Source organism: Globicephala melas, chromosome 7 (genome assembly GCF_963455315.2).
Source record: "Globicephala melas chromosome 7, mGloMel1.2, whole genome shotgun sequence".
Taxonomy (NCBI): Eukaryota; Metazoa; Chordata; class Mammalia; order Artiodactyla; family Delphinidae; genus Globicephala; species Globicephala melas.
In genome coordinates this window covers 44,506,328-44,530,723 of record NC_083320.1, presented here as the reverse complement: position 1 = coordinate 44,530,723, position 24,396 = coordinate 44,506,328, and the positions used below count along the sequence as shown (strand labels likewise).

The window sequence follows — 24,396 nt, the reverse complement described above, 5'->3', positions numbered from 1 at the left end:
AGCCTTTGGAGACAGACAGAAATGGTTCTAGATTCTATTCTGACACTTACTAGCTATGTAGGTGCATGACACATCCTAAGACTCAGTTTCCTCATCTATAAAACAGATAATAATATCTTCTTCACTGAGTTATGGTGAGGATTAAATGAATAAAATGCTACAAATAACAGATGTTTAAATATTATTTCTTTTCATCATAGTGTCTTTCACTTAAATACCTTAGAATTAATAAATAAGAAGATATGTATATATTTGGTCAATACATAGTACTAAATAAAAAGTAAATCTATCATAGGACAACCCTTCTTTCTAGAATACATATGTACATTAAGCTCAAATATTCCTTTATGTATGATTTACTATGTGACTATGTCCTGTTTATTAGGGATCGTTTATCATAAGGTCTATAGTTCTTCAAAACATATATTTCTCCTGAAGTGTTTTAGTCACTATGAAACATATTTATCCTCTTGCAACTTCAATCTGTTTAATTAGATTACTTTTGTATTATCATCACTACAACTGCGTACATATTAAGGATAACCACTCTCTAAGACAATTTTGAAAATAACTACTTCAGGAACTTTGCAGTGCACTTTTATCCCAGTAAAATGCAATATGGAAAATGTTCAAATAGGAGAATATGTAATAACTTACATAGAGCTCAGGATGAAGAACCTGGAAAAAAGTACTTGAACTTTGATCTCTCATTTGCCCATTGTTTAGATAAAATACTTGCTCCCTTTTGGACTTGGAAAATGTAAACAAGTATCCATATAAGGGTTAAAAGTCGTTTAACTTTCAAAGTGTGCCTAAATGCAGCCAGTTCAGACTTGTTTTTGATAAAAGTATATGTGTTGTCACAAGGTTCTTCTAACGTTTCAACTCTATTCTTGAATTGCTATCTTGTAAGACAAAAATGTTCTGGTAGCAAAGATTACTCTGAATGGTGGATCAAGAGAAGAAAAAGGAGACATTATAAAAGGAGAAGCAATGTTTAAATGAACTAATAAAGAGTTTCAAGTAAGTGTCATTTGGGGAGAAAAGGTAAAACTCCGTGGTCTTTTGTCTTGGCTGAAAGAAATATCAGATAAATTTACTTCTCAATCACAATAAAATTAGACTCTGTAATTTGTATACCTATGTCACTGTTTTTAAAGTTTTTAATTACTATGTCAACAGCCTTAATGCAAACATGACTTTAATATAACGCTCTGAACTTGGGGGAAAAATATACATTGATTGATCAATCAACAGATATAGACAGAAAATGATATAATCTTGGTGAACATACCAAATGATGATATAAGAAGTTATTTTTGAAAATTTCATTAAAAAATTATATGGAAGTATACACTAAACTGTTCACGGTGGGCACTGAGGATTTGGGGAGTGGGGTAGGAAGAGGGGAGTTAAACAATTTAAAATTCTGTGCTTTTTCTTTTTTTAAAATAGGAGCACATTATGTTTATACTTCAGACAAACTTTAAGAGTGGTTTTTAATTAGATTGTCATTATCCTTTAACCCAACTGTATAAACAACACATGGAATACGGAACTATGGGGCAGAATTCTCACTGACATCAATATGGCAGGTAATAAATGCATAGGTTATTTGATCTTAAATGATCTCCAATAAAAGATGTCTAATCGCCTAATGTTTTTCACCATAAATGTTTGCTGAGTTCTCTCTTGTTCTCTGTACTCCGTCACTTTTGTATATACACCTCCTTTTATCTACACTTTTTCAAATACCATTTTCTTCCTCACAAACTATTCTCTTAGAGAAAAACTTTTAAAAATGGCAGCCCATGGGTGGCTTATAGGTAGACCACAGATGTATTTGGTTTGGCTAGAAAAATGTTTTCAGCATTTTTAAATTAGTTGCCAGTTTTGTGTGACGCCAATTTTGTCACACAAAATTCCAGATTCCCAGCTTCTCTTGAAAGATAAAAGATATGACAAGATAGACCCACATTCCGAGTTGCTTAGCTGTTCCTTTGGCCTGGGTGTGTGCTCTTCAGCTCGCATACCCTGTGACCTCCCCAGCAGCACGTCCAGGGATTTGGCTCACCTCTTGCATTGTTTTTATGTCTTATGGTGAACAGGAAAATTATTTCTTACTTATACCCTTCTTTTTCTTTTATTTTTTTAAGTTGGGGGGTGGGCAATGAAAGAAACATCAAGGAAGCCAGATGTTTCAAGGGAAAATAAAATGGGAGAAGGCATATTTCTTTATGGAAATGAATACAGCTTTAGGGCTTCCCTGGTGGCACAGTGGTTAAGAATCCACCTGCCAATGCAGGGGACACGGGTTCGATCCCTGGTCCGGGAAGATCCCACATGCCGCGGAGCAACTAAGCCCGTGAGCCACAACCACTGAGCCTGCACTCTAGAGCCCGCGAGCCACAACTGCTGAGCCTGCGTGCCACAATTACTGAAGCCCATGTGGCTAGAGCCCGTGCTCCACAACAAGAGAAGCCACCTTAATGAGAGGCCTGTGCACCACAACGAAGAGTAGCCCCCGCTCACTGCAACTAAAAAGAAAGCTTACATGCAGCAACGAAGACCCAACACAGCCAAAAAATTAATTATTTTTTTAAAAAAATGAATACAGCTTTTCCTGTGCAGACAAAGGATGTCTATGTGGAAAGAATCAACTTTAATAACCACAAGAAACCTGCACAGGAATAGAGAAGAACACGAAAAAATGTAATAATTTGTTTTTAAGTGGGAAAAAATAAGTGATACTTTTGTGAAATGCAATTACACATTAAATGAAAGACTGTTTTCCTACATCTATTCACTTCACTCATTTGTTTTACCTATTGACCCTGTAGGTATTTGAGTTTGTTTCCCCATTTAGAAACACACCCAGACAGACGCACATCATCTACCCAGCCCTACGATGCCCTGGGGCAGTACACAGCAAAGGCTGTCCAGTCCAGCAGTGATTTTTTCCCCCATCCCCCTCCTCCTCCTGCTCTGAACTGCACTTTGCAAAGATAAGGGAGCGCCTGTAAAAATTTCTATTAACTAACTCCATTTTCCTTCCTTCCACACAGGGCCTCTCTCAGTAGCCCCCCAGTTTGGCAAAACATCCACATTAAGAGCTGAGACCCTCCTTTGCTAAGATGGTTCTACTCATTTTACAAGGTCACAGGCCTTCAATTATAGCTGCAAACACTCAGGGCAGATCTCCAACCCTAGCTCGACCCCTGTGGGAGGAAGCGGATGACCTGTTCAGGACAGCAGCCAGACCTAACAGAGGCACCTACTGTCTGCTCAAAAGTCAGCAGCAGATAAGTAGCTACAGGGTGATGGCAGAAGTTCTCAAGCTCCCACATTTGGGGGGAAAGAAAAGGAGCCTCTGATCAACCGTGTTTGAGTCAAATCTGCATCCCCAAGACCAATCAGTTTGGGACACAGATCAAGTGTTCAGGAAACATTTGCTGAACACAGAATGTGGCTCTACTCTTTCTGGCCGATCATGAGGAACCTATCTTTAACTCCCTGTCATTAGTTAGATCCAACTTCTAGTAATACTACAACTTTGTCTTATAGCCCACAAAGTGCTTCTACAAGAATTATCTCACTTGACTCAATCAGGGAAGTTGGGAGGTAGGTAGGGTTGGTTTTATAATATCATCTCCAATTTACAGAAGAGAAAACAACTCAAGAGAGCTTAAAGTGACCTCTTCAAAGTCAAAGAATGAGTCCTGGGCCTCGTGTTTACTATACTTTTATCCAAGCCACCATAAACTAGACATATAAGCAGGGAGACAAATCTAAAACTGTGAATTATTATGAAACCGTAGGCCTTTAGAGAAAAACAGATGTTACCCAAAACAGATGCTCTGTAACAAAAGCCATATTAAACAAATGGGGAATGCAATTAAGGAAAAAGAAATCAAGATTTTTTAAAATGTTTTTATACAGAAATATTTTACAAAGATTTTACAACATAGCAAATCATTATGTCATACTATAGAAAGGAGAAAAAGATTAAACCTCAAGGATAAAGAAAGTGCTCAGAGCAACATATTGCAGTCTCCATGAAAGTGCATGAACAGTTAAGGCAAAGTACCCCACTGGTACTGGCATGTTGCAAAATGACTTGTAAAACAGTTTTTACTTGTAAAATATATATACAAAAGGGTTTTTTTTTCCTCCATTTTTCTCAAAGATGTTTGAAAGGGATACATTTATGAACAGTCTTGCTCTACAACTAGGTAAAAATAACTCCTGGGTACAAAAGAGTAAAAGTAAAAATGCTCTACCAAGCATGTTAAAAGTAAATCAAATGATTTATAAAACAAAACCTTTCCAAGTTTGGGCTTGCTTTCTACATTTAACTTGCCAGGCTGAAGGCTAATTCCCTCATATTCCACGACAGAGATCATTAAGGATAGCAACGTGAGTTAAATCCAGAACTTGCCCTTCGTGTGACTCTTAACTTCTAGTTTCTATGGCCGAACCACTGGCATGTTTGAAGTCCTCATGCATTCACTGTGTTATAAATCTACTCTACAGCTTTGCTTCTATCTTCAGCTTACACAATAGCCATTTTATGAAGTGTTACATATGCTTAATACAATATTTTGCCCTAGCTGATAAGAAAAATACAAAGGTGGTCTCTAAAGTTAAACCATAAACCCTATTAGAGAATTCTAGTTAACTATTTCATTTTTCCACATAGAGGTAAATCCCTTAACATCAATCGGATCAATAAGGATAATACTGGTTATCAAATTTTAATCTTCAAACTTGGAAGAGAATTTGTTTTTATAATATAACTGAGAATAAGATTTTTTAAAAAAGTAAATTAGCTAGACTTGAACAAGAGTGTTAGGGAAAACTGACATACCTGAATTCTAGTACAGATAATAAAAATCTGCCAAAGAATAACTTAATTCACATGACTAATCACTCTTTTATATAAAATTTTACCTACTCATGAGAAATAGGGAAAATCAGTGTTACTATTTTAGTCTCCATATTTAAACTGAGTTTTCCTTTCTCTATTTTTTTTCCACCCTTAAATATAAGGGAAATTAACCAGCTCATTTCTGCTGGCTCAAGTTTCCTAACTAGCTTTTAGCCCTCAAGGTATAGCTGTGGTAAAACCAGAGAGAGACACCGAGCCATTTATTGGAATTCTGAAGTACAAAATAGGCACATGTGCTCTACATAACCTAGTAACAGGGATAGCAACAGTTAAACTGTCTTACACATCCGATGTATTAGTTTGATTTGCATCTGTAACTTCTTTATCACTATGACCACAGACAAAAAGTTGGGAGCCCAGACTTTTCTGGGCAAATCGGAAATACATGATGTGGCCCATTGCCACAAAAGAGACTGAAATCAATACGAGCAAGCCAAAAGCTTCAGGATTTGGAGCCAGGATGACCATGATGAAATGCAGAAGATCAAGAAGATAGTTCATGGAGTTCTGTACACCATTTATAATGCCTCTCTCAGATTCGACTACATTTTCTTGCAGCAACTGTGTCACAGTTAAATCAAAGGACCAAAGACCTATAATAAAAGATAGTTTTTAGAGACTTAATTTTAACTTATAGCTGTACATTTCAGATTTACAGATTAAAAATCTGTTGACATGTGCAAAATACATACTTAACCCTATTACCTTCAAGTCACCATATGTATATTTATCATAGCCTAGCCTTAGAGAATTATTTTTCATTAATAAACACTGAGTTAAATTGTTTCAAGAAATTGTTTTTACAGCCACAAGACAAAAATAAGTCTAAAATACAAACTTCTTAATTCTGTTTTTCTGTGATTATTCATACTGTGAAAGCAAAACTCTGAAATCAGAGACATAATAAATCCTATTAAAATTACTAGTATTTTTAAAGTTTAAAATGAGTAGACCTAATCTATTGTTATCGTTGAAGTGTAAGGAAACTTTAAACCATTAATACATTTACTGTTTGGGTTCTAAAGCCCCTACAATAAAGCTGTCTTGCTTAAATATTAATGTCTTTGATAAATTAATGAACTGCTTTGTATCACAGGATAAATGTGGTTTCATTTCAAGAACGATTTCAGGCAGAGATAATTCATCAGTACTCTATTAATGATTCCTTAAATTTTACTTTGTAAGAGGTCTTTACATTATGTTTCCTTCCAGAGCTATAAAATCCATTTGTTCGGCAAAGTACACAATAAACAAATGTCAGCTAGAGAAGACCTTTGAAGGATTTTTTTTTCCCCTAACTACTGTCTTATTTTTTTTTTAATTTAAACCCCAACCCCTTTTTTTTTACCTTGTCCCATTGACATATTTGTTAAATTACAGTCCTTTTGGTAAAGTTATAGCAACATAAAGACTCTAAATTACTAAAAGTATAATTATTATTGATAATATCTTTTGAAAAATTAAGTAAACTACATTAGAAGAGTAAGATATCCATTTAGTAAAAATTTTCAAGGCCTAACCATGTTTTAAGAAGGTATACACACACACAAATATAGATTTTTTTAACTATAAAATAAAAATTTCATAATAAGTGACTGGATTATACATAAGGATAAATAGTGGATCTTGCTTAAATTAACATTCAGGGAATACTTTAGACCACTTACTGTTGAATTATCTGAAACCACACTGCAAAAAGACACTTTAGTTCATTAATACACAAAAAGAGATTTCTTACCGATTCTAGCAGCAATGACGCCTGCGAACAGCAGACTGACAGAGATTATAGGCACAGATTTGGGACTCATCTCTGGGACAATGTTAGCAGGATCAGATCCGTTTGACATGTGCATATCAGTTGTAGAGATGATTTCAGATATTTTTGTAGGTGTAATTGAAAGTGGTTCTGTTTGAATGAACCTAGAACGGATATCTTCAAAAGGAGAAACAGACAAGTCCAAGGGGCTTCCAGGCATGAACACGGAGATCACACACAAGATCAAACAGGAAAGCTGTGCAAATCCTGAGATCAGACCAGTCCGAACCAGGCCATATCTGTGACGTAGCCATGTAAAAGCCACAGTTCCCATTATTCCAGTTACGGCTGACGCTCCCATCAAAATACTGAGGATGGACCCGCTCAGCCCCTGAGTGTAGGCGTACCCTGTAGTGATGCAATCAAAGCCCAGGACAGTCATATAGAGGAAAGCAAGACCCATGCCTGCCAGGAACACCGGCTGGTTGTAATAGGAGACCCATCCATCTCGGAAGGTGCGGAAGGGCTCAGCCATCTGGGAGGCACAACTTAGCTCTTGCTCATGTTCAAGTTCATGGATGTCAGGGTCTTTCTCACCCATTAGATGAGTTCCCTCCAGGGATTTTGGCTCAGTTTCTGTTAATAAAAGACATTATTATTTGAGGGAGGGGACATGGGGGAAAAAGCCAACTATCTTAGTATTTTTTCTTCTCCCCTCTCCCTCACCCGTGGAGGGTATCACCCTTGGATACCCTTGGCTACTACAATATAAAATGTATTTTCTTTTACTCATCTAAGAATTCCAGCTGAGGAACAATCTCCAAGTATTTGTGTTAAAGAAACAAAATACTATTGATACTTCTCCCCTCCTCTCTTCCCCTCTCTCTCAGAAATTATAATCCCACCAAAGTAAACAGCAGGAAAACAGATCAGATAACATATAATAATTGTCTGGGGAAACACAGAATCTTATTTTCTGGGACCATTTTAAGATTACATTTGTTCAGAAGACCAACTTCCTCTTCTCTTCTTGAAAAATGCCCACCTCATGTCCTCACTCCCTTCCACTGTCTTACAAATGGCGTGTTAACTCCCTTCTTTATAGACGCCTAGGAATTCTCTTGTTCTCTTTCTCCCACTGTTCTTCCCATTCCTATGGCTCAATTTTGCCCAGCCCTCCCTCAATGAATTGCCCCTCTGTGTCTGCTGTTCCTGTTAAGGAAAAGGGTCAGGGGTCCCATTCCAACTCCTTGAGGTTCAACCCAGAGTTGCTCCTCGGACCGTCAAGAGCCTGGGTTCTGACTTACTACCACATTGATATATTTAACCTCATGCAGGCCTTCAGTGGCAACTAAACGTGATATAAATTCAAAATTATTTCGGCCTTAACCAATGTTTAAGATCTGAAAATAAGAATAAAGGGATTAAACATTTTGTTGAGTTTACCTTTGTATACATTCAGCTGTTTCAACTCAGTTTCCTCTTTAGGAGCAGCTTTCACAGCTAGAGCAGGGGTTTTCTGATAAACTTTCCAGAGCAGAAAGTACTCCACACACATGGATACCAAATTCCATCCCGAAATGAAACCACAGCCAATGACTGGGGAGCCAAATGTCATAATCTGGCCTACAGCCATGGGGGCCAAGATGTTGGTTAACTGGTCAATCCTTCGTATTGTAGCATTCATATCTACAGAGGTAGGCGAAAGTGGCAGGTAAGTGTGCAAACTATCAAAGAGAGACTGCCCACTTACATAGTACAACTCATAAACTAAGAGTATAGACTCCTAAGATGTAAACTTCTAAAAGCATTCTGCAAGCAAACCATTTTGTTAGAAAATCATTTGTTGTTTGGATCAAGTCATATTAAATTTGCCTCAAAAATCGTGATTCCCTTGGGATTATATAAATGAGCCTGACATCAGCTTTTAAGAAATGAATTCGATAGTAACTCTACATTCATTTATTTCAACAAGCATTTATTAAATGCCTATTATGAGCTAGGCACCATTCCGGCACCATAGCAAAAAATGAAGAATATCTTTCCCTGTCTTCATGAAGTTTACACTCCCAAGGGAAAACAAAAATAATAAATCAACAAGCATGTAAATACAGAGCATGTCAGATGTTCATGAAATATTGTAGTGAAAAATAAAGCAGAAAAAAAGGGCATAGAGAGTGCTCAGGGGAAGGGGGAAATTTCAGTTTTATATATGGCAAGGTCAGGGAAGAACTCACTGAAAAAAAGAGAGCATCACAGCAGAGGCGTGAAGCAGCAGGAGGCAAAAGAGTGAGTCATCCGGATATCAGGGAAAAGACGATTCCAGACCAAGGGAAGTGCAAAAGTCCTGGGGCAGGAGGAGTTTGCCCAGAGGAACAGCGAGGAGGCCAGTAGGGCTGGAGCAGAGTGAGGAAGGGAGAGGATAGGAAGAGATGCGGTCAGAGAGGAGAGAAGATTGGCCCAATCATGTAAGGTCTTAGTCTATTACTCAAACTTCAGTTTTTACACTGAATGACTCAGGAAGCCTTTGGAAGTTAAGGTACAGAGAGGTGGTATCACGAGACATATTTTTAAAGGTTTATTTTGGCTGCTGTGATGAGAAAACAGTGTAAAGTAAGTGTGTGTGGGGGGGGGTGTAGACAAACACAGAGGCAGGGAGACAGGCGGGAGATGACGTGGCATGGAGCAGGACAGTAGCAATGGAAGTGGAGAAGTAGATACTGGATGTACTTTAAAGCAGAATCAAGAAGCCTTGAAAACAGATTAGGTATGCTATGTGACAGAAAGAGAAGTATTAAAGTTTTTACCCTGAGCAACTATTGGAAGGACAGAGTTTCCACTTACTGAGAAAGACAAGACTTCAGAAGAATCAGGTTTTGGACAAAAGAATAAGCATCTGGTTCTAGAGATGTTGATACATCTCTAGAGGCCCCGTCAAGCAGACAGTTAGTCATATAGGTCTGGGGTCTAGGGAAGAAGCATGTGCCAGATTTGGGAGTCATCGGCAGCTTGAGTTTTGAAGCAATGACACCGGATGAGATCACCAGGGGAGTGAGGGTAGATGAGAAGAGACAAGGTCTGAGGACTGAGTCCTGGGCATGCCAATGTTCAGAGGTCACGAAGATGAGGAGGAATCAGCAAAAGAGGAGAAAAAACAGGAGAGCAGGGTGTCCTAGAAGCCAAGAGGTAAGAATGTTTCAAAGAGAGGGGAATAATCAACTGGTAAGTGACGCTGGTAAGTCAACGAAGAGGAGCACTGACAATCAGCTCTAGATAGGTCACATGGAAGGTACTGAGGACCTCAGAAAGAATAGTTCTGGTGGAGCAGTAAGGGCAAATGCCTGATTGAAGTTGGTTTAAGAGATTGGTGCCAACTCCAGGGGACACCATTTCTATTATATTTTAAGTGAGTGGCACCCCCTGGATTCACAATGTGAATGTTGCCCCCCTGGCATTATGGAAAGCAAGGCCCTGACCAAGGAAAGAAATTGGAAAGAGTGAGCAAAGATATTTCTTTTTGTTAAGTTTTGTTCAAAAGAAGGACAAAGAAATGGGGTGACAGAGGGGTAAAGACAGGGATTTTTAAGATGAGAAAAGTTATAGCATGTTTATATGCTGATGCAAATGATACAGTAGATGAGAAGGGATGGAATCTGAATCTACTGCACAAGTGGCAGAGCTGTTCTTAGGAACGCAAGCAATTCAACAGTGTAGGTCACGTAAACGGTCTCAGGTACAAGTAGGAAGAGTGATGTGAAGGTGGGAGCACACGGAAGTTCTCTCCTTATTTTTCCATTTTCTCAGTAGAATACAAAGCAACGTCATCAGTGAAAGTGAGGATGGGAGAGGAGGTACTGAATGTATGAGGAGAAAGGAGAAAGTGAGAAATAGTGCTTTAGGAAAGTGGGAGAAGGAAGGGACCAAAGAAAATAGTATGATCATCTGGCAGCATGAGAGGGCCAACTTGAACCCAATGGTCATGAGCTTTAAGAGACAGCAAAGTTGTACGTTTTTTTACCAGCCATGTGCTACTGTGGAGAGCTGGATTTAAGCAGGGTCTTATGAAAGGAAAGTGACAAAAGGAGAGGAGGCCAAGTGAGCTGAGGGTATACACTAGGAGGCATTCAAATGGGTGGAACAACTGACCTTGGAATTTAAGCTGGGTAACGAGAAGAGACAAGAAAGGTCATGAGCAGTAAAAAGGTCATGGAATTAATGGCTTGTAGGTGCCAACCAGGTTGGAGCATGGCTGGGGTACCAGGAGGAGTGAGCTGGAAAGACAGGAGGTATAGTTCAAGTCTTGGATGCTGGAGATTGAGATTATGAAAAGGGAGGGTTTAGTGGTGATACCAAGGTCTAGGGTATGACCATGGGAATGTAGCTGAGTCAGAGTAGAGGACAAGATGAATAAAGGAGAGGAAGTCAAGAAAATAACCTACTTTCTCATTCTCTATCTCACGGAGTAGAGTGAAAATTATTGAGACAAGTCCTCATCAATCATGTGGGGTGCTTTAAGGGAAAAGCAGTATGTGACTAATAAGTACATTAATAGAAAACTGCCATTATTCTTTCTCTAGTTCTTCCTGGTCCTCAACTGCCTTCCAATTAGTCCTATGTGTGCAGAATGCTTATATGATAACAGGAGAACTTTGACATATTTCACCTTTCGCTTGAGAGGCAAAGGCGGTTTTCATTGATCTTACACACAGCCATTTTTTGCCATGGCCTCATTAACTTCCATCTGCCTCTCCTAATAAGTTCCTAACAGGGAAGTGTAGAATTGATCCAAATAACTCAATAATCTGACTCCAAAAATCAAGTACTAATGAAAATATACTCTTGGATCTGAAGGCCCCAGAACAAAAACAAAATTTAGTTAAAATGATTTGTTAATCTTTCACTACCTCCATTTTCAAGTGCTCATGAAGCTTCCTAATGCCACAAATTTCTATCTTTTATTTAGAATTTAGAAATTTCTATCTCAGGAAGCTAATAATGTTTAGATGTAATGTAGTGTCAGAAAACAGATTTTATTTTTCTGAAGCAGAATGAATGAAATAATAATTTTGAAAAAGACCCAATCATTTTACTGTTAACAGCCTAGAGAAGAAATGGTCCTCTGAATGTGTAAACATATTCTTTTTGCAGGTTTGTATTTATTCTTACGCAAACACACAAATCTGTGCTCATTTAATTCCAATTTAACTGTTTTCAGCTACAGCTGTGGCACAGAGCATGACATTCAGTAACTACTTACTATTATAAAAGGTATATTACATCTCATAGAATAATAATAAAAAACAGATTTGCTGAGCAAATAGTAGCTAGCAGGTTTGTCTACCTCAAATATGAAATCAATTTTCAGTCAATAGAGTTCAAACAAGAAAGTTATCTGTCGTACTTGATCAAGCCAACCAGTAGATGTTTCATTAGAATGGTGGACAAGAAAATCCTCAGAAGCTATTAATAAAAAGTGATTAACAAAGGAAATGAAGAAGAAAATAAAACAACAGATGGAATAAAAACTCAGGCAAAGGAAATGAGTTTCAGAAAGGTTTGACAGGTTAAGGGTCATGGCTCCAAAGAATGTTTTAATAAAACACTAAATCAAGTACCTAGACAAATTAGTTAACAGATTAATTAACAGTATTCATGTGGGAAACGAGCATCTTTCCTGGAGCTGTCTAAATTAGATGGTAACAGCTATATTTTGACCTGATGCTACTGGAGTTATAAAACTTTTCAACCTTCCAGGGAAAATTTCTCTTGTTCTTTACCCTCGGTGATACAACTTCCAATTTTAAAAACTACTCTGAAATCAAGAAACATTGGGATGAGGAAATGGGAGCAATTAGCATCCAGCTCACAACCTTCCCTCTTTATGGGCACACCCCTCCCCCATCACCCCCCCCCCCCCCCCACACACACACCTCACAACGCACACCCTGCCCCGTCTCCTGCTTGGTTTCTAACAGTCTTTGCTGGCAACCTCAAAAATTTCTCTTCTACTTTTCCTTTACCCTCCTCCTTTTTTTCTGTTCTGTAACTCTGCCTTCTAACAGGAATGGTACCAAAAACCCATGGTTAGAGCCTTGCTGACCCTCGGGATGGAAGAAGTTTCTGTTTCCTGTTTTGAAGCATGGTTTTAAATTAATTTTAAAACAAACATGGAGGTCAAAACCTGAGGAAAAACAACATGGAGGTTTTCCTTCATTAGGCTACTGACCCGTTCTAGGGGTTGGATTTGAAACAGCACCGCTTCCTAAGCTAATTCGCAGTGGACAAGAGTTCAACAGGCAGCTTACTTCCTTTCTTAAATTTGAGAAACTCCAGAAGGTTAGAAAATAGACTGGTTAGCCTGGATTTTTCCACTCTGCAATAATTCCTCAAATAAAGAAGGACAGCTGAGAAATGGCCAGTCATATTTTTGTTATTTTTCTGGAATATCACTTTGTAGTCAGAAAGATCCCAGAAAGTTATGTGAGAAAGAAAATCATCTTAAAAGCCACTTTTTTCCCCAAATACATTTCAACAGATATATATGTGATCTGTTTTCAAAATATATCTTTTTTGTGCCCTTTGAATTTTAAAACATGGACATGTATTACATCTGTAAAATTGCACACTAAAAGAGAAAGTAAATAACAGGGAAAAAACACCAAAAAAAAAAAAAAAGGACAAAGTCTTATCTTTTAATTCCACGTGACAAAAAAGAGAGATGGAATTATTTCCTATTAGTAAATGATCACAGGAAGAAAAATCAGTGAGAATCACTACTTTAGCTCCAGAGAGAATTTCCTGCAATCCAGACTCACATGTGTTAATAAATTCATCTTCCACACTCACCATCCTCTAAAATCACTGTGGTATTTCTATCTGGAGCAGTATTATTACTGCTACCACAAAGTGATGACTTTTAAGCAAATCCTTCATTTTCTTCATTTAGACCTTCCACAGATTTTGTACCCTTTCTCTCAACCTCCTTTCTACCATTTTTTTTTTTTTTTGAAACCACGTGTCTAGTCAAACAAAGTTGCTTGCTGACCCCCGTACTCAATCTTGCCTCTGTGTCCTGATAAGCCACTGAAGTCATCAGGAATGGTTTCCTTGTCAGTCAGGATGGTTGGGAAATGTGTTTGTGATACCCATTATCTCAATGACCAGCAGAGTTGACTCAGCTGACCTGATCGGTAGATAGGTGTAGCCTTCCTCCTTTACTCTGTGTAATTTCAATCCAAGTTGTGTCTGGGTGCTGTACTGGGGGGCAGGTGGGGAATATCGAGTGAGGTAGGTCATTCTGAGCCCAAGTAATCTTGAGGTAATTGACGTGTTGCTTTGTAAGCACTCTTCAGACTTTCTTTGCTCCTCTTGTATATGTTTCCAATGGACAACTAAGATGCAAGCTTTTTAAAAACCCATGTTCTATCCTGTATTTCTTTAGTATTCATAATAGCAGTTACATAACACCACACATAATGTAATAAAAGTTACCAATTATGGCTTTAAAGTTGAAGGAATTCAATTCTAGAGTCTCTCCTAGAATTAAGTTGTTTCCATTTGTTTGGATAAACACAATATCCACAGTATAACCAGTAAGTACGGGTAATAATATCCACAGTATGACTGTTAAAATCACAAGTCAGATTTTCACTGTTCTAAGTATTAAGAAAACATTTAGAAACAATTAACAGAATTTCAAAGAAAGAGCTCAAAAGAAATGTTCTTCTATTTCAGGTTTGCATAGAATAAAAGAGAAGGTCACTATCCTATAAATTAGCTTCATAACAGTGAGGTAAATCTTTGCACCGAGACAGATAATGTTGTAAGAAAAAGACTATGACTTCAATTTATTATTCTTAAAAAGTACTCGGAGAAAAAGGCTTAAGCTTCATTTACTACCACTGATTTAAAGTGAATCCTGATAAAACCCATTTGGTAGAAAGAGAAAAGCAAATTACCTGCTAGTTTGCTTCTGTCGTTTCCTGCAACAACAACAATCCAATCCCTTTGGATTGTGATTGCAGTAGCAGTACTGGCCAGGTTTGCAATATTTGCAATAGTGATGATCAGGATATAGCATGAAGTCTAAGGAATTACAGGAAAAAATTATTAAAATGTCAGTTTTACCATACTGTACCTACCTCACTGTACAATATAGTTTAAAATGGTCTTTGGTAACATAATAATAATATTTTAATTTCATTTCATAAAATCATAAGAAATCATTCTACTTTGTACACATGAAACAATAAACACCAGTTGTCAAGTTAAAGGGCATAACGTCTTTCTAATCTGTATCATGTGTGGTACGCATAATACAAAAAATTTTAATAGTCATATGCACATTTATGTCACATAGTTATCATAAAGTGTTAACATAGGGGTGGTTTTTAATTTTCCCCACAAATATGTCCTTTGGAAAAAACAGTGACGGGGAAGTGAGAAGACTTGAATTTAAATCAGAGTTCTGACACTTTCCAGTTGCATGACAATGGGCAATCAGCTATCATCACTTTGTCTTACTTTTTTCATCAACAAAATGAAGGCAATACACTAGAATATTTCTTGTCCTACCTGGCTTTGAAACTCTACAATATCAATCCAAATATACCTAAGCAGATTAAATAGGAACATCAAATTCACTGCTTTCCACTACACCCATCTCTCTCCTCTTTTCCATCAAGCTATCATGAAATCAGAGTGTGGGAAGTTATCTAGTCCACGTCCTCAAACAGAAATACCACTTATTATTAGGAGAACACAATCATGACTGATTTATATACATATATATATATACCATTTCTTAAATGGTGTGAAAAAATTACAGGTTAATACTACTGAGCTTAAAACTAGCAACTGATTTATGTAATAAACTCTTAGAACTGCCATTAAAAAACAAACAGGAAGGGGCTTCCCAATACTACTGAGCTTAAAACTAGCAACTGATTTATGTAATAAACTCTTAGAAATGCCATTAAAAAACAAACAGGAAGGGGCTTCCCTGGTGGTTCAGTGGTTAAGAAACTGCCTGCCAATGCAGGGGACATGGGTTCAAGCTCTAGTCCGGAAAGATCCCACATGCCGCAGAGCAACTAAGCCCATGCGCCACAACTACTGAGCCTGCGCTCTAGAGCCTGTACTCCACAACAAGAGAAGCCACTGCAATGAGAAGCCCATGCACCACAACAAAGAGTAGCCCCCGCTCTCCGCAACTAGAGAAAGCCCGCACACAGCAACAAAGACCCAATGCAGCCAAAAATAAATAAAAAAATAAAACAAAACAAACACGAAAACAACCAATAGAATGAAATTTAAATTCAAACAATACTTAATGAAAGCCTGTTAAGGGCCAAAAGACAAAACAAGACAAAAATGGTAGGGGATATTAAAATAGACACAGAGATAAAAATTAACAGGCCCTAATTCTTAGAAAGGTATAAACTTCCAAGACTGAACCAGGAAGAAATAGAAAATATGAACAGACCAATCATAAGTAATGAAATTGAAACTGTGAATAAAAATCTTCTAACAAACAAAATCCAGGACCAGATGGCTTCACAGGTGAATTCTATCAAACATTTAGAGACGAGCTAACACCTATCCTTCTCAAACTCTTCCAAAACATTGCCGAGGAAGGAACACTCCCAAACTCATTCTCTGAGGCCACCATCACCCTGATACCAAAACCAGACAAAGATACTACAAAAAAAGAAAATTACAGACCAATATCACTGATGAATATAGATTCAAAACTCCTCAACAAAATACTAACAAACAGAATCCAACAACACAATAAAAGGATCATACACCATGATCAAGTAGGATTTATCCCAGGGATGCAAGGATTCTTCAATATATGCAAATCAATCAATGTGATACACCATATTAACAAATTGAAGAAGAAAAACCATATGAACATCTCAATAGATGCAGAAAAAGCTTTTGACAAAATTCAACACCCATTTATGATAAAAACTCTCCAGAAAGTGGGCATAGAGGGAACCTACCTCAACATAACAAAGGCCATATACGACAAACCCACAGCAAACATGAATCTCAATGGTGAAAAACTGAAAGCATTTCCTCTAAGAACAGGAACAAGACAAGGATATCCACCCTCACCGCTATTATTCAACATAGTTTTGAAAGTCCTAGTCACGGCAATAAGAGAAGAAAAAGAAATAAAAGGAATACAAATTGGAAAAGAAGTAAAACTGTCACTGTTTGCAGATGACATGATACTATACATAGAGAATCCTAAAGATGCTAATAGAAAACTTCTAGAGCTAATCAATGAATTTGGTAAAGTTGCAGGATACAAAATTAATGTGCAGAAATCTCTTGCATTCCTATACACTAATGATGAAAAATCTGAGAGGAAAATTAAGGAAACACTCCCATTTACCATTGCAACAAAAAGAATAAAATACCTAGGAACAAACCTACCTAGGGAGACAAAAGACCTGTATGCAGAAACCTATAAGACACTGATGAAAGAAATTAAAGATGATACCAACAGATGGAGAGATATTCCATGTTCTTGGATTGGAAGAATCAATACTGTGAAAATGACTACACTACCCAAAGCAATCTACAGATTCAATGCAATCCCTATCAAATTACCAGTGGCATTTTTTACAGAACTAGAACAAAAAAATCTTAAAATTTGTATGGAGACACAAAAGACCCCAAATAGCCAAAGTGGTCTTGAGGGAAAAAAATGGAGCTGGAGGAATCAGATTCCCTGACTTCAGACTATACTACAAAGCTACAGTAATCAAGACAATATGGTACTGGCACAAAAACAGAAATATAGATCAATGGAACAAGATAGAAAGCCCAGAGATAAACCCATGTACCTATGGTCAACTAATCTATGACTAGGAGGCAAGGATATACAATGAAGAAAAGACAGTCTCTTCAATAAGTGGTGCTGGGAAAACTGGACAGCTACATGTAAAAGAATGAAATTAGAACACTCCCTAACACCATACACAAAAATAAACTCAAAATGCATTAGAGACCTAAATGTAAGACCAGACACTATAAAACTCTTAGAGGAAAACTTAGGAAGAACACTCTTTTACATAAATCACAGCAACATCTTTTTTGATCCACCTCCCAGAGTAATGGAAATAAAAACAAAAATAAACAAATGGGACCTAATTTAACTTACAAGCTTTTGCAAAGCAAAGGAAACTACAAACAACACAAAAAGACAACCCTCAGAATGGGAGAAAATATTTGCAAATGGACAAAGGATTAATCTCCAAAATATATAAACAGCTCATGCAGCTTAATATTAAAGAAACAAACAACACAATCCAAAAATGGGCAGAACACCTAAATAGACATTTCTCCAAAGAAGACAGACAGATGGCCAAGAAGCACATGAAAAGCTGCTCAACATCACTAATTATTAGAGAAATGCAAATCAAAACTACAATGAGGGGCTTCCCTGGTGGCGCAGTGGTTGAGAGTCCGCCTGCCAATGCAGGGGACACGGGGTCGTGCCCCGGTCCAGGAAGATCCTACTGCCGCGGAGCAGCTGGGCCTGTGAGCCATGGTCACTGAGCCTGTGCGTCCGGAGCCTGTGCTCCGCAATGGGAGAGGCCACAACAGTGAGAGCCCCGCGTACAGAAAAAAAAATACAATGAGGTATCACCTCACACCAGTTAGAATGGGCATCATCAGAAAATCTACGAACAACAAATGCTGGAGAGGGTGTGGAGAAAAGGGAACCCTCTTGCACTGTTGGTGGGAATGTAAATTGATACAGCCACTTTGGAGAGCAGTATGGAGGTTCCTTAGAAAACTAAAAACAGAATTGCCATATGACCCAGCAATCCCGCTACTGGGCATATACCCAGAGAAAACCATAAATCAAATAGTGCATTGCAGCACTATTTACAATAGCCACGTCATGGAAGCAACTTAAATGCCCATCGACAAATAAATGGTTAAAGAAGATGTGGTACATATATACAATGGAATATTAGCCATAAAAAGGAATGAAATTGGGTCATTTGTAGAGACATGGATGAATCTAGAGACTGTCATACAGAGTGAAGTAAGTCAGAAAGAGAAAAACAAATATCATATATTAATACAGATATGTGGAACCTAGAAAATGGTACAGATGAACCGGTTTGCAGGGCGGAAATTGAGACACAGATGTAGAGAACAAACGTGGACACCAAGGAGGGAAAGCGGTGGCGTCAGGGGTTGGTGGTTGTGGTGTGATGAATTGGGAGATTGGGATTGACATGTATACACTAATATGTATAAAATGGATAACTAATAAGAACCTGCTGTTAGAAAAAAAAAAAAAGAACAAACCAAGCAAAAATCTAAACATCTTATAAATGTCTACTAGTTGCATTAAGTCAATTATGTAATCTGTTCCCTGCATTACCAAATTCTGTATATCAGTTTTAAATCAAATGCAGCACATTGTCTCTACACTGCATTCCATACTCTATTTTACACATGAACATGTTTCTGAGAAATTGCATTTAAAAAATGAAAAATGTAATACTATTTTTATAATTTCTTATATTACAAAAACAAACATACACTCTCATAGAAAAACTTGGTCTATAGCACAATATTATTTTCATAATGTATATAAAGTCCAAGTTCAGTCTGACAATAGAAACTCTCCTTCCTACACTTTTCAAACCTTCTCTGTGTGTTGCATACATCCATCACTCAGAGAAACTGTGCTTCCCCTATTTTCATGCCTTTATGAATGCCAGTCCATCATTCCAAAAATAAATTTTAAAAACGAAGAGGGATTGATGGGAAGATGGATGTGCCAATGGATAAATATATGATAAAGCAAGTATAATAAAATGGCAGAAGTAGAAACTAAGTGGTACGTATATGGGTGTTCAGTGGAGAATTCTTCTAACTTTGCTGAATGTTTGAAATATTTCATAATGAAATCTTGGGAGAATAACATCCTATTTTCAAGGCCCACCTAAATGGCCAACCCAGAACTCCATTTTTCTCGAAGGCACTTAATCATGCTACCATGTATCATAGTTATTATGTGTCACATCTAATCTCCCTACAGGATCCACACTTGAATCATTTTTCTATCATTCAAATGCATCTAATACAACTTACACACAATAATCATTCAACAAAGCGGAAGGAAATACTTTGACTACAGACTGAAAATATCACTGTTCTTTAGTAATACTACTAATAAAATTATCTTCAAATATTACAAAAAAAAAGTATCCTACTGGTTTTGACATGCTATGTTTAAATTTTAAAAATTACCTTTCCATTCTGAACATGTTCTAATTTCCATGCTGTTTTTTTCTCTGACTTCCATTTATTTCTGGTATCTTTAAATTTGTAAATATACAGTTATTAAAAAAAAAATTAACAGGCCCTATTTGTGAAAAGACACTCCCTCAAAGAGTTTTCATCTTTTACCACTAACAGACATTCAATTTTCTACCATCAAGAATCTTGTTGAGAACTTACAAGAACCCATCCATGGTACATGGTCAGAAGGTCTTTTTTATGTAAGAAAACCATCATCAGGATGATTCCACACAGGATGACCGAAACATTCTGGATCACCAGTGAAGTCTGGGCCACTATACAGAGAGAGAAACAAAGTTCATACACCAAAACATCTCAAAGGAGATGTTTTTATCCATACATCACTGTTCTACTGTATTAATACATATGCAAATTACTATAAGAAATAAAAATATTCCTGAAGTAAATTCTGCCTCAACTATTTCCAGTAGGGCCCAGCATACCACATCAGACCAGTAAAACTTGCAGACAGAATAAAGAACTACCCCTCATTTTTCCTGTTAGTTGAAGCCATTCATAATGACCACATTTTCATTTTCACAGTTTATTCACTTTAAAGTTTACTGTCATAAACAGAACTAATTAACTACATAAACAAGCTCCACCTTTCAGGGCTTTGTAGCTTAGGCAAAAATAAGAACATGTAGGAGGTTATGGAGGAGGTTAAGTAAGAGGTCATGGAATCCATAACCTCCTAGATGGCAGGCTGAACTTGGTAAGATCGTATGGATAAATAGGAAGGACATATAAAAAATTGCCAAGAACAAAGCAGCAGTGTGTTCCTTTTACTAAAGTTATTTGCATTGTTATGAAATTCTAAACTACACCTTTTCTCACAGAAAATGCCAACTTCCTGAGACTGAGGCACCCATGTAGATAAAGGGCTGGCGTAAGGACAGGTTAGGATACCAGGTAAGGACACCTTGTAGTCTTTTCTCTGCCACTCACGAGGGAAGATGATCTAGGGAAGAATACTTAATATCTCTTATGCCTGTGTCTATAAGGCGAGGATATAATACATACCTGCCTTCCTTACTTTACGGGGTCATTTTGATGCTCAAATAAAATACTTTGAAAGCACTTTGAAAAATACAGAGGGTTGTATATGTAAGGTATAATTACAGCTCTTGCCTTTAAGGACAGTAAAGCTCATTCTGGCTTGGAACATTATATCAAAGCCTTGAGACAAAACAAACTGCTTTCTGAAATTAATTTGAAATAAAATCCCAACATATAACTCACTCATTCATTGCACAAGGCTATTAAATATCAACTGAGTGAGGTTCTTGGCTTTCAGGACCCCACAGACCAGAGGAAAGGTAGACATGTGAAAGGATAATTATAAGAGCATAAGTGCAATAGCAGAGGTATTAACAAAGCTTCATGGGAGTGCAGGAAAAAAAAGTGTCTCTGGTTAACTCAGCCTAGAGACATCAAAGAAGATTTTCATGGAGGTTGTCCCATGAGTTGATTACATAGGATAAGTGCAAGATTGCTATCCCACCACACTCTTCTTCATCCAACTCAACATTCTATCCTAAACTACAATTTCAGTGCTCAACAGTCATAAGGTTAAAGGTCTCTATGTATAACATTCCCACGTTCCTATGTATAATGATGTAAAGAAGTAGAAATTGTTTTTCCAGGATACAAAACCTTTTTCTATATGTGTTTTGGTCTATCGATTCTCAAAATAGAAAAATGTCCATCTTGGCCATTTTACTAACAGCATCAAGTCCTGGAATATGATAATCCAGTTGCTCTCTATCCGGGGGCAGTTATCCCGCACTGAAAGAAACAGATACCTCAGTCTCTCCCCAGTGTCTAGGATAGACATGGCCAGGTCTTAGCATTATCAACTGAGGAACTAAGGAAAATTTTGCCCTGAATTAATATACAAATTGCCCTTATATTCTGAATAATTAAACTGTTCATTCACTTTCTCTCTTTCCTATACAATACTTAATGATTTCAGTATTAATGCTCTAGAATAAATGTTAATATATTATCACTTCTTCTTTTTTCTTCAAAAATGTATAATTCAGCTCTCTGTGATCCAGACTCAGGTATTCTTTTCTGAATCCATTGTTTTCACTTCCCCTACATACTTGCCTATATAAAACACAGTAACCCAGAGGATAGATGTTAAAGCTGTCCCAGGAACGTCACATTAAACGAACTCCAGTGCAAGTCATGGTTAAAGGATGCCAGAGTTAGGTAAACTCTTAATGTTTAACATGGTTCGCAGAAAAGTGCCACAGTGTTAATCATTAACATTTGTAATTTACGAACAGCCAAAAAAGATACCCCACAAAAATCTATAAACTCAGTATCCTGGCATCCCAACTTTGGGCAGGAGCCCCAGGACCCTCCATGCAGAGGTGCTGCCACTGAGCACCCCATCACTCAGGTGGCGGCTGCAGACGTAAAGTGGGTTAGTCACAGAGGTTTCTCTCTAGCTCAGGCACTAGTCCCACAAACACAAAGGCTTTTATAACACCACTCACCTTTAAGTCTGGCATTCTTATCCACCCAATCACCAATGATGGCTCCTAGGACCAGAACAGACCCTGCCACCACCAGCCCGTAGACTGCAGTCAAGAGAAGGCTGTTTCCATAGAGCTCTACCAGAAACACAGACACTGCAAAGTGCCACATCCGATCCCCCTTGAATAAGAGAAGATAAAAGGTTCTGATAAAACGTTGTACATTGCTAGTCAATTATACTCAAGAAGTTGCTTCCTTAACAAAAGGGCACTTTCCGGCTACATTATGAGATTCTCAAAGTCAACAATTCCTCTATGGATTGAACGTAGTCAGGTGTTAAAACTGTTTGTCCTGGCACAATGGAAAATATTCTTGCCCAGATACTAAGTAAACCCAAAAAAAGCATGATGTTAATGAAACAAACGTACTCCCTATCATTCTAGAAAAAAATACAGTTTCCAAGCCCAAGGAGGTTTTTTTGAGATAAAACCTGTTCCTTTTTGTATCAGGTTTCTAGCCAGGCCTGGGATTTACCTATCCTGATTTGAAAGGCATAAAGGAGTTTGCTATTGAACCAGAATGAAACAAGTATAGTTTACAAATATCAGTTATGCCTTGAATGTCAAGAAAGAGCCAGTTTCCCAATTTGTAAAATGGTAAGAATGGACTATATGACCTCTCAAGTTTCTTTTATCTCTAACATTCTAAAATCTATGTTCTATTTTCATAAATAAATTTCAAAGTCATAAAACAGCAGAACAATCAGAAAGATGAAGTTAATATGCGCAAATTCTGGCACCATATGAATGAAGATGTTAGAAATCAATACATAAGTAGTTATTTAGTTATTTTCGACGCAGTAGTTGTTTTCAACACAGACGAGTTTTGAAAGGGGAAAAAAACTATTTCTTCACTCCAGAGTATACAGGGAATTTTGGAATTCATTGCTGCAAAATGTGGAATAACAGAAGCTTTTAAATGAGTCAGGCAAATTAATGTGTAAGAAATCTATAATGGACCTTGTTATGAGCTTTTAGGCTCCATTCCTGACTTGTTAGGTTAACCTAAAACAGGACAACAATGTTCTATCATAACCTATCCCTAAGAAATCACTACAGGAAACTGAATTCCCAGGCTAGGCTCCTTATGGATTGGAAGAAGTACTACACTCCTAGTTCCTTCCAACGTCTCTTAACATCCCCCTGACAAATTTAATGCGTAAGGAGCAAAGTATTATCCTAGTATGGCAAATGCTTTTAAGCATTTAATAGAGGCAAGACAACAATCTTATGCATCCAAAGTTAAACTGATGTGCATATTCTGTAGCAATCATTTACAATAAACTTCATGTACACCAGTATTTCTCAAGTGGGGGGTGATTTTACCCTCTAGGGATCACTAAGCAATGTCTGACGCTATTTTGGGTTGTCCCATCTGCGAGGATAGATTTGCTACTGGCATCTACAGTGCCCCACAACAAAAAATTATCCAACCCAAGATGTCAATAGTGCCAAGGTACAGAAACTTTGGTGTAGAGGATTATGAACATTGTTTAGAACCACAATTTAAAATTAACATAAGATTAGGGCCTTGAGGGAGAGGGTGAACATGGCCAAGTAAACGTTAAAACAGACACTGGAAGCCAGTGGAAATACCATACTTGAAAGACTGATTCTCACTCGATGGTCTGGAATGTGAGCTCTAGAACCTTCTGCACTCTCAACCCTCAGCACAGTGCACAGCCCAGAGTAGAAACACAACAAATAACTGCGGAATCAACAAAGGAGTGGATATGCAGTGGATCCCGGCTGTAAATGAGCACAGAATGAGACTTATTTATGAACTATATTGTTCTGCTACATTA

At 37.5% G+C, this 24,396-nt stretch overlaps 1 protein-coding gene across 4 annotated transcripts in view; it reads right to left on the bottom strand.

Moving 5' to 3' along the window:
* Positions 1-3,501: 3,501 nt before the first annotated feature.
* Positions 3,502-24,396, bottom strand: part of SLC40A1 (solute carrier family 40 member 1) — a 122,656-nt gene continuing 101,761 nt past the window's right edge. For all 4 annotated transcript variants that reach the window (XM_060302155.2, XM_060302156.2, XM_060302154.2 and 1 more), the window contains 6 exons: positions 22,553-22,712; positions 20,205-20,320; positions 14,663-14,789; positions 8,151-8,393; positions 6,687-7,340; positions 3,502-5,541 (listed from right to left, as the gene is read on the bottom strand). In XM_060302155.2, coding sequence (XP_060158138.1) covers positions 5,228-5,541; positions 6,687-7,340; positions 8,151-8,393; positions 14,663-14,789; positions 20,205-20,320; positions 22,553-22,712 — 1,614 coding nt within the window. In that variant the 3' untranslated portion in view covers positions 3,502-5,227. The remainder of the gene's footprint in view (positions 5,542-6,686; positions 7,341-8,150; positions 8,394-14,662; positions 14,790-20,204; positions 20,321-22,552; positions 22,713-24,396) is intronic.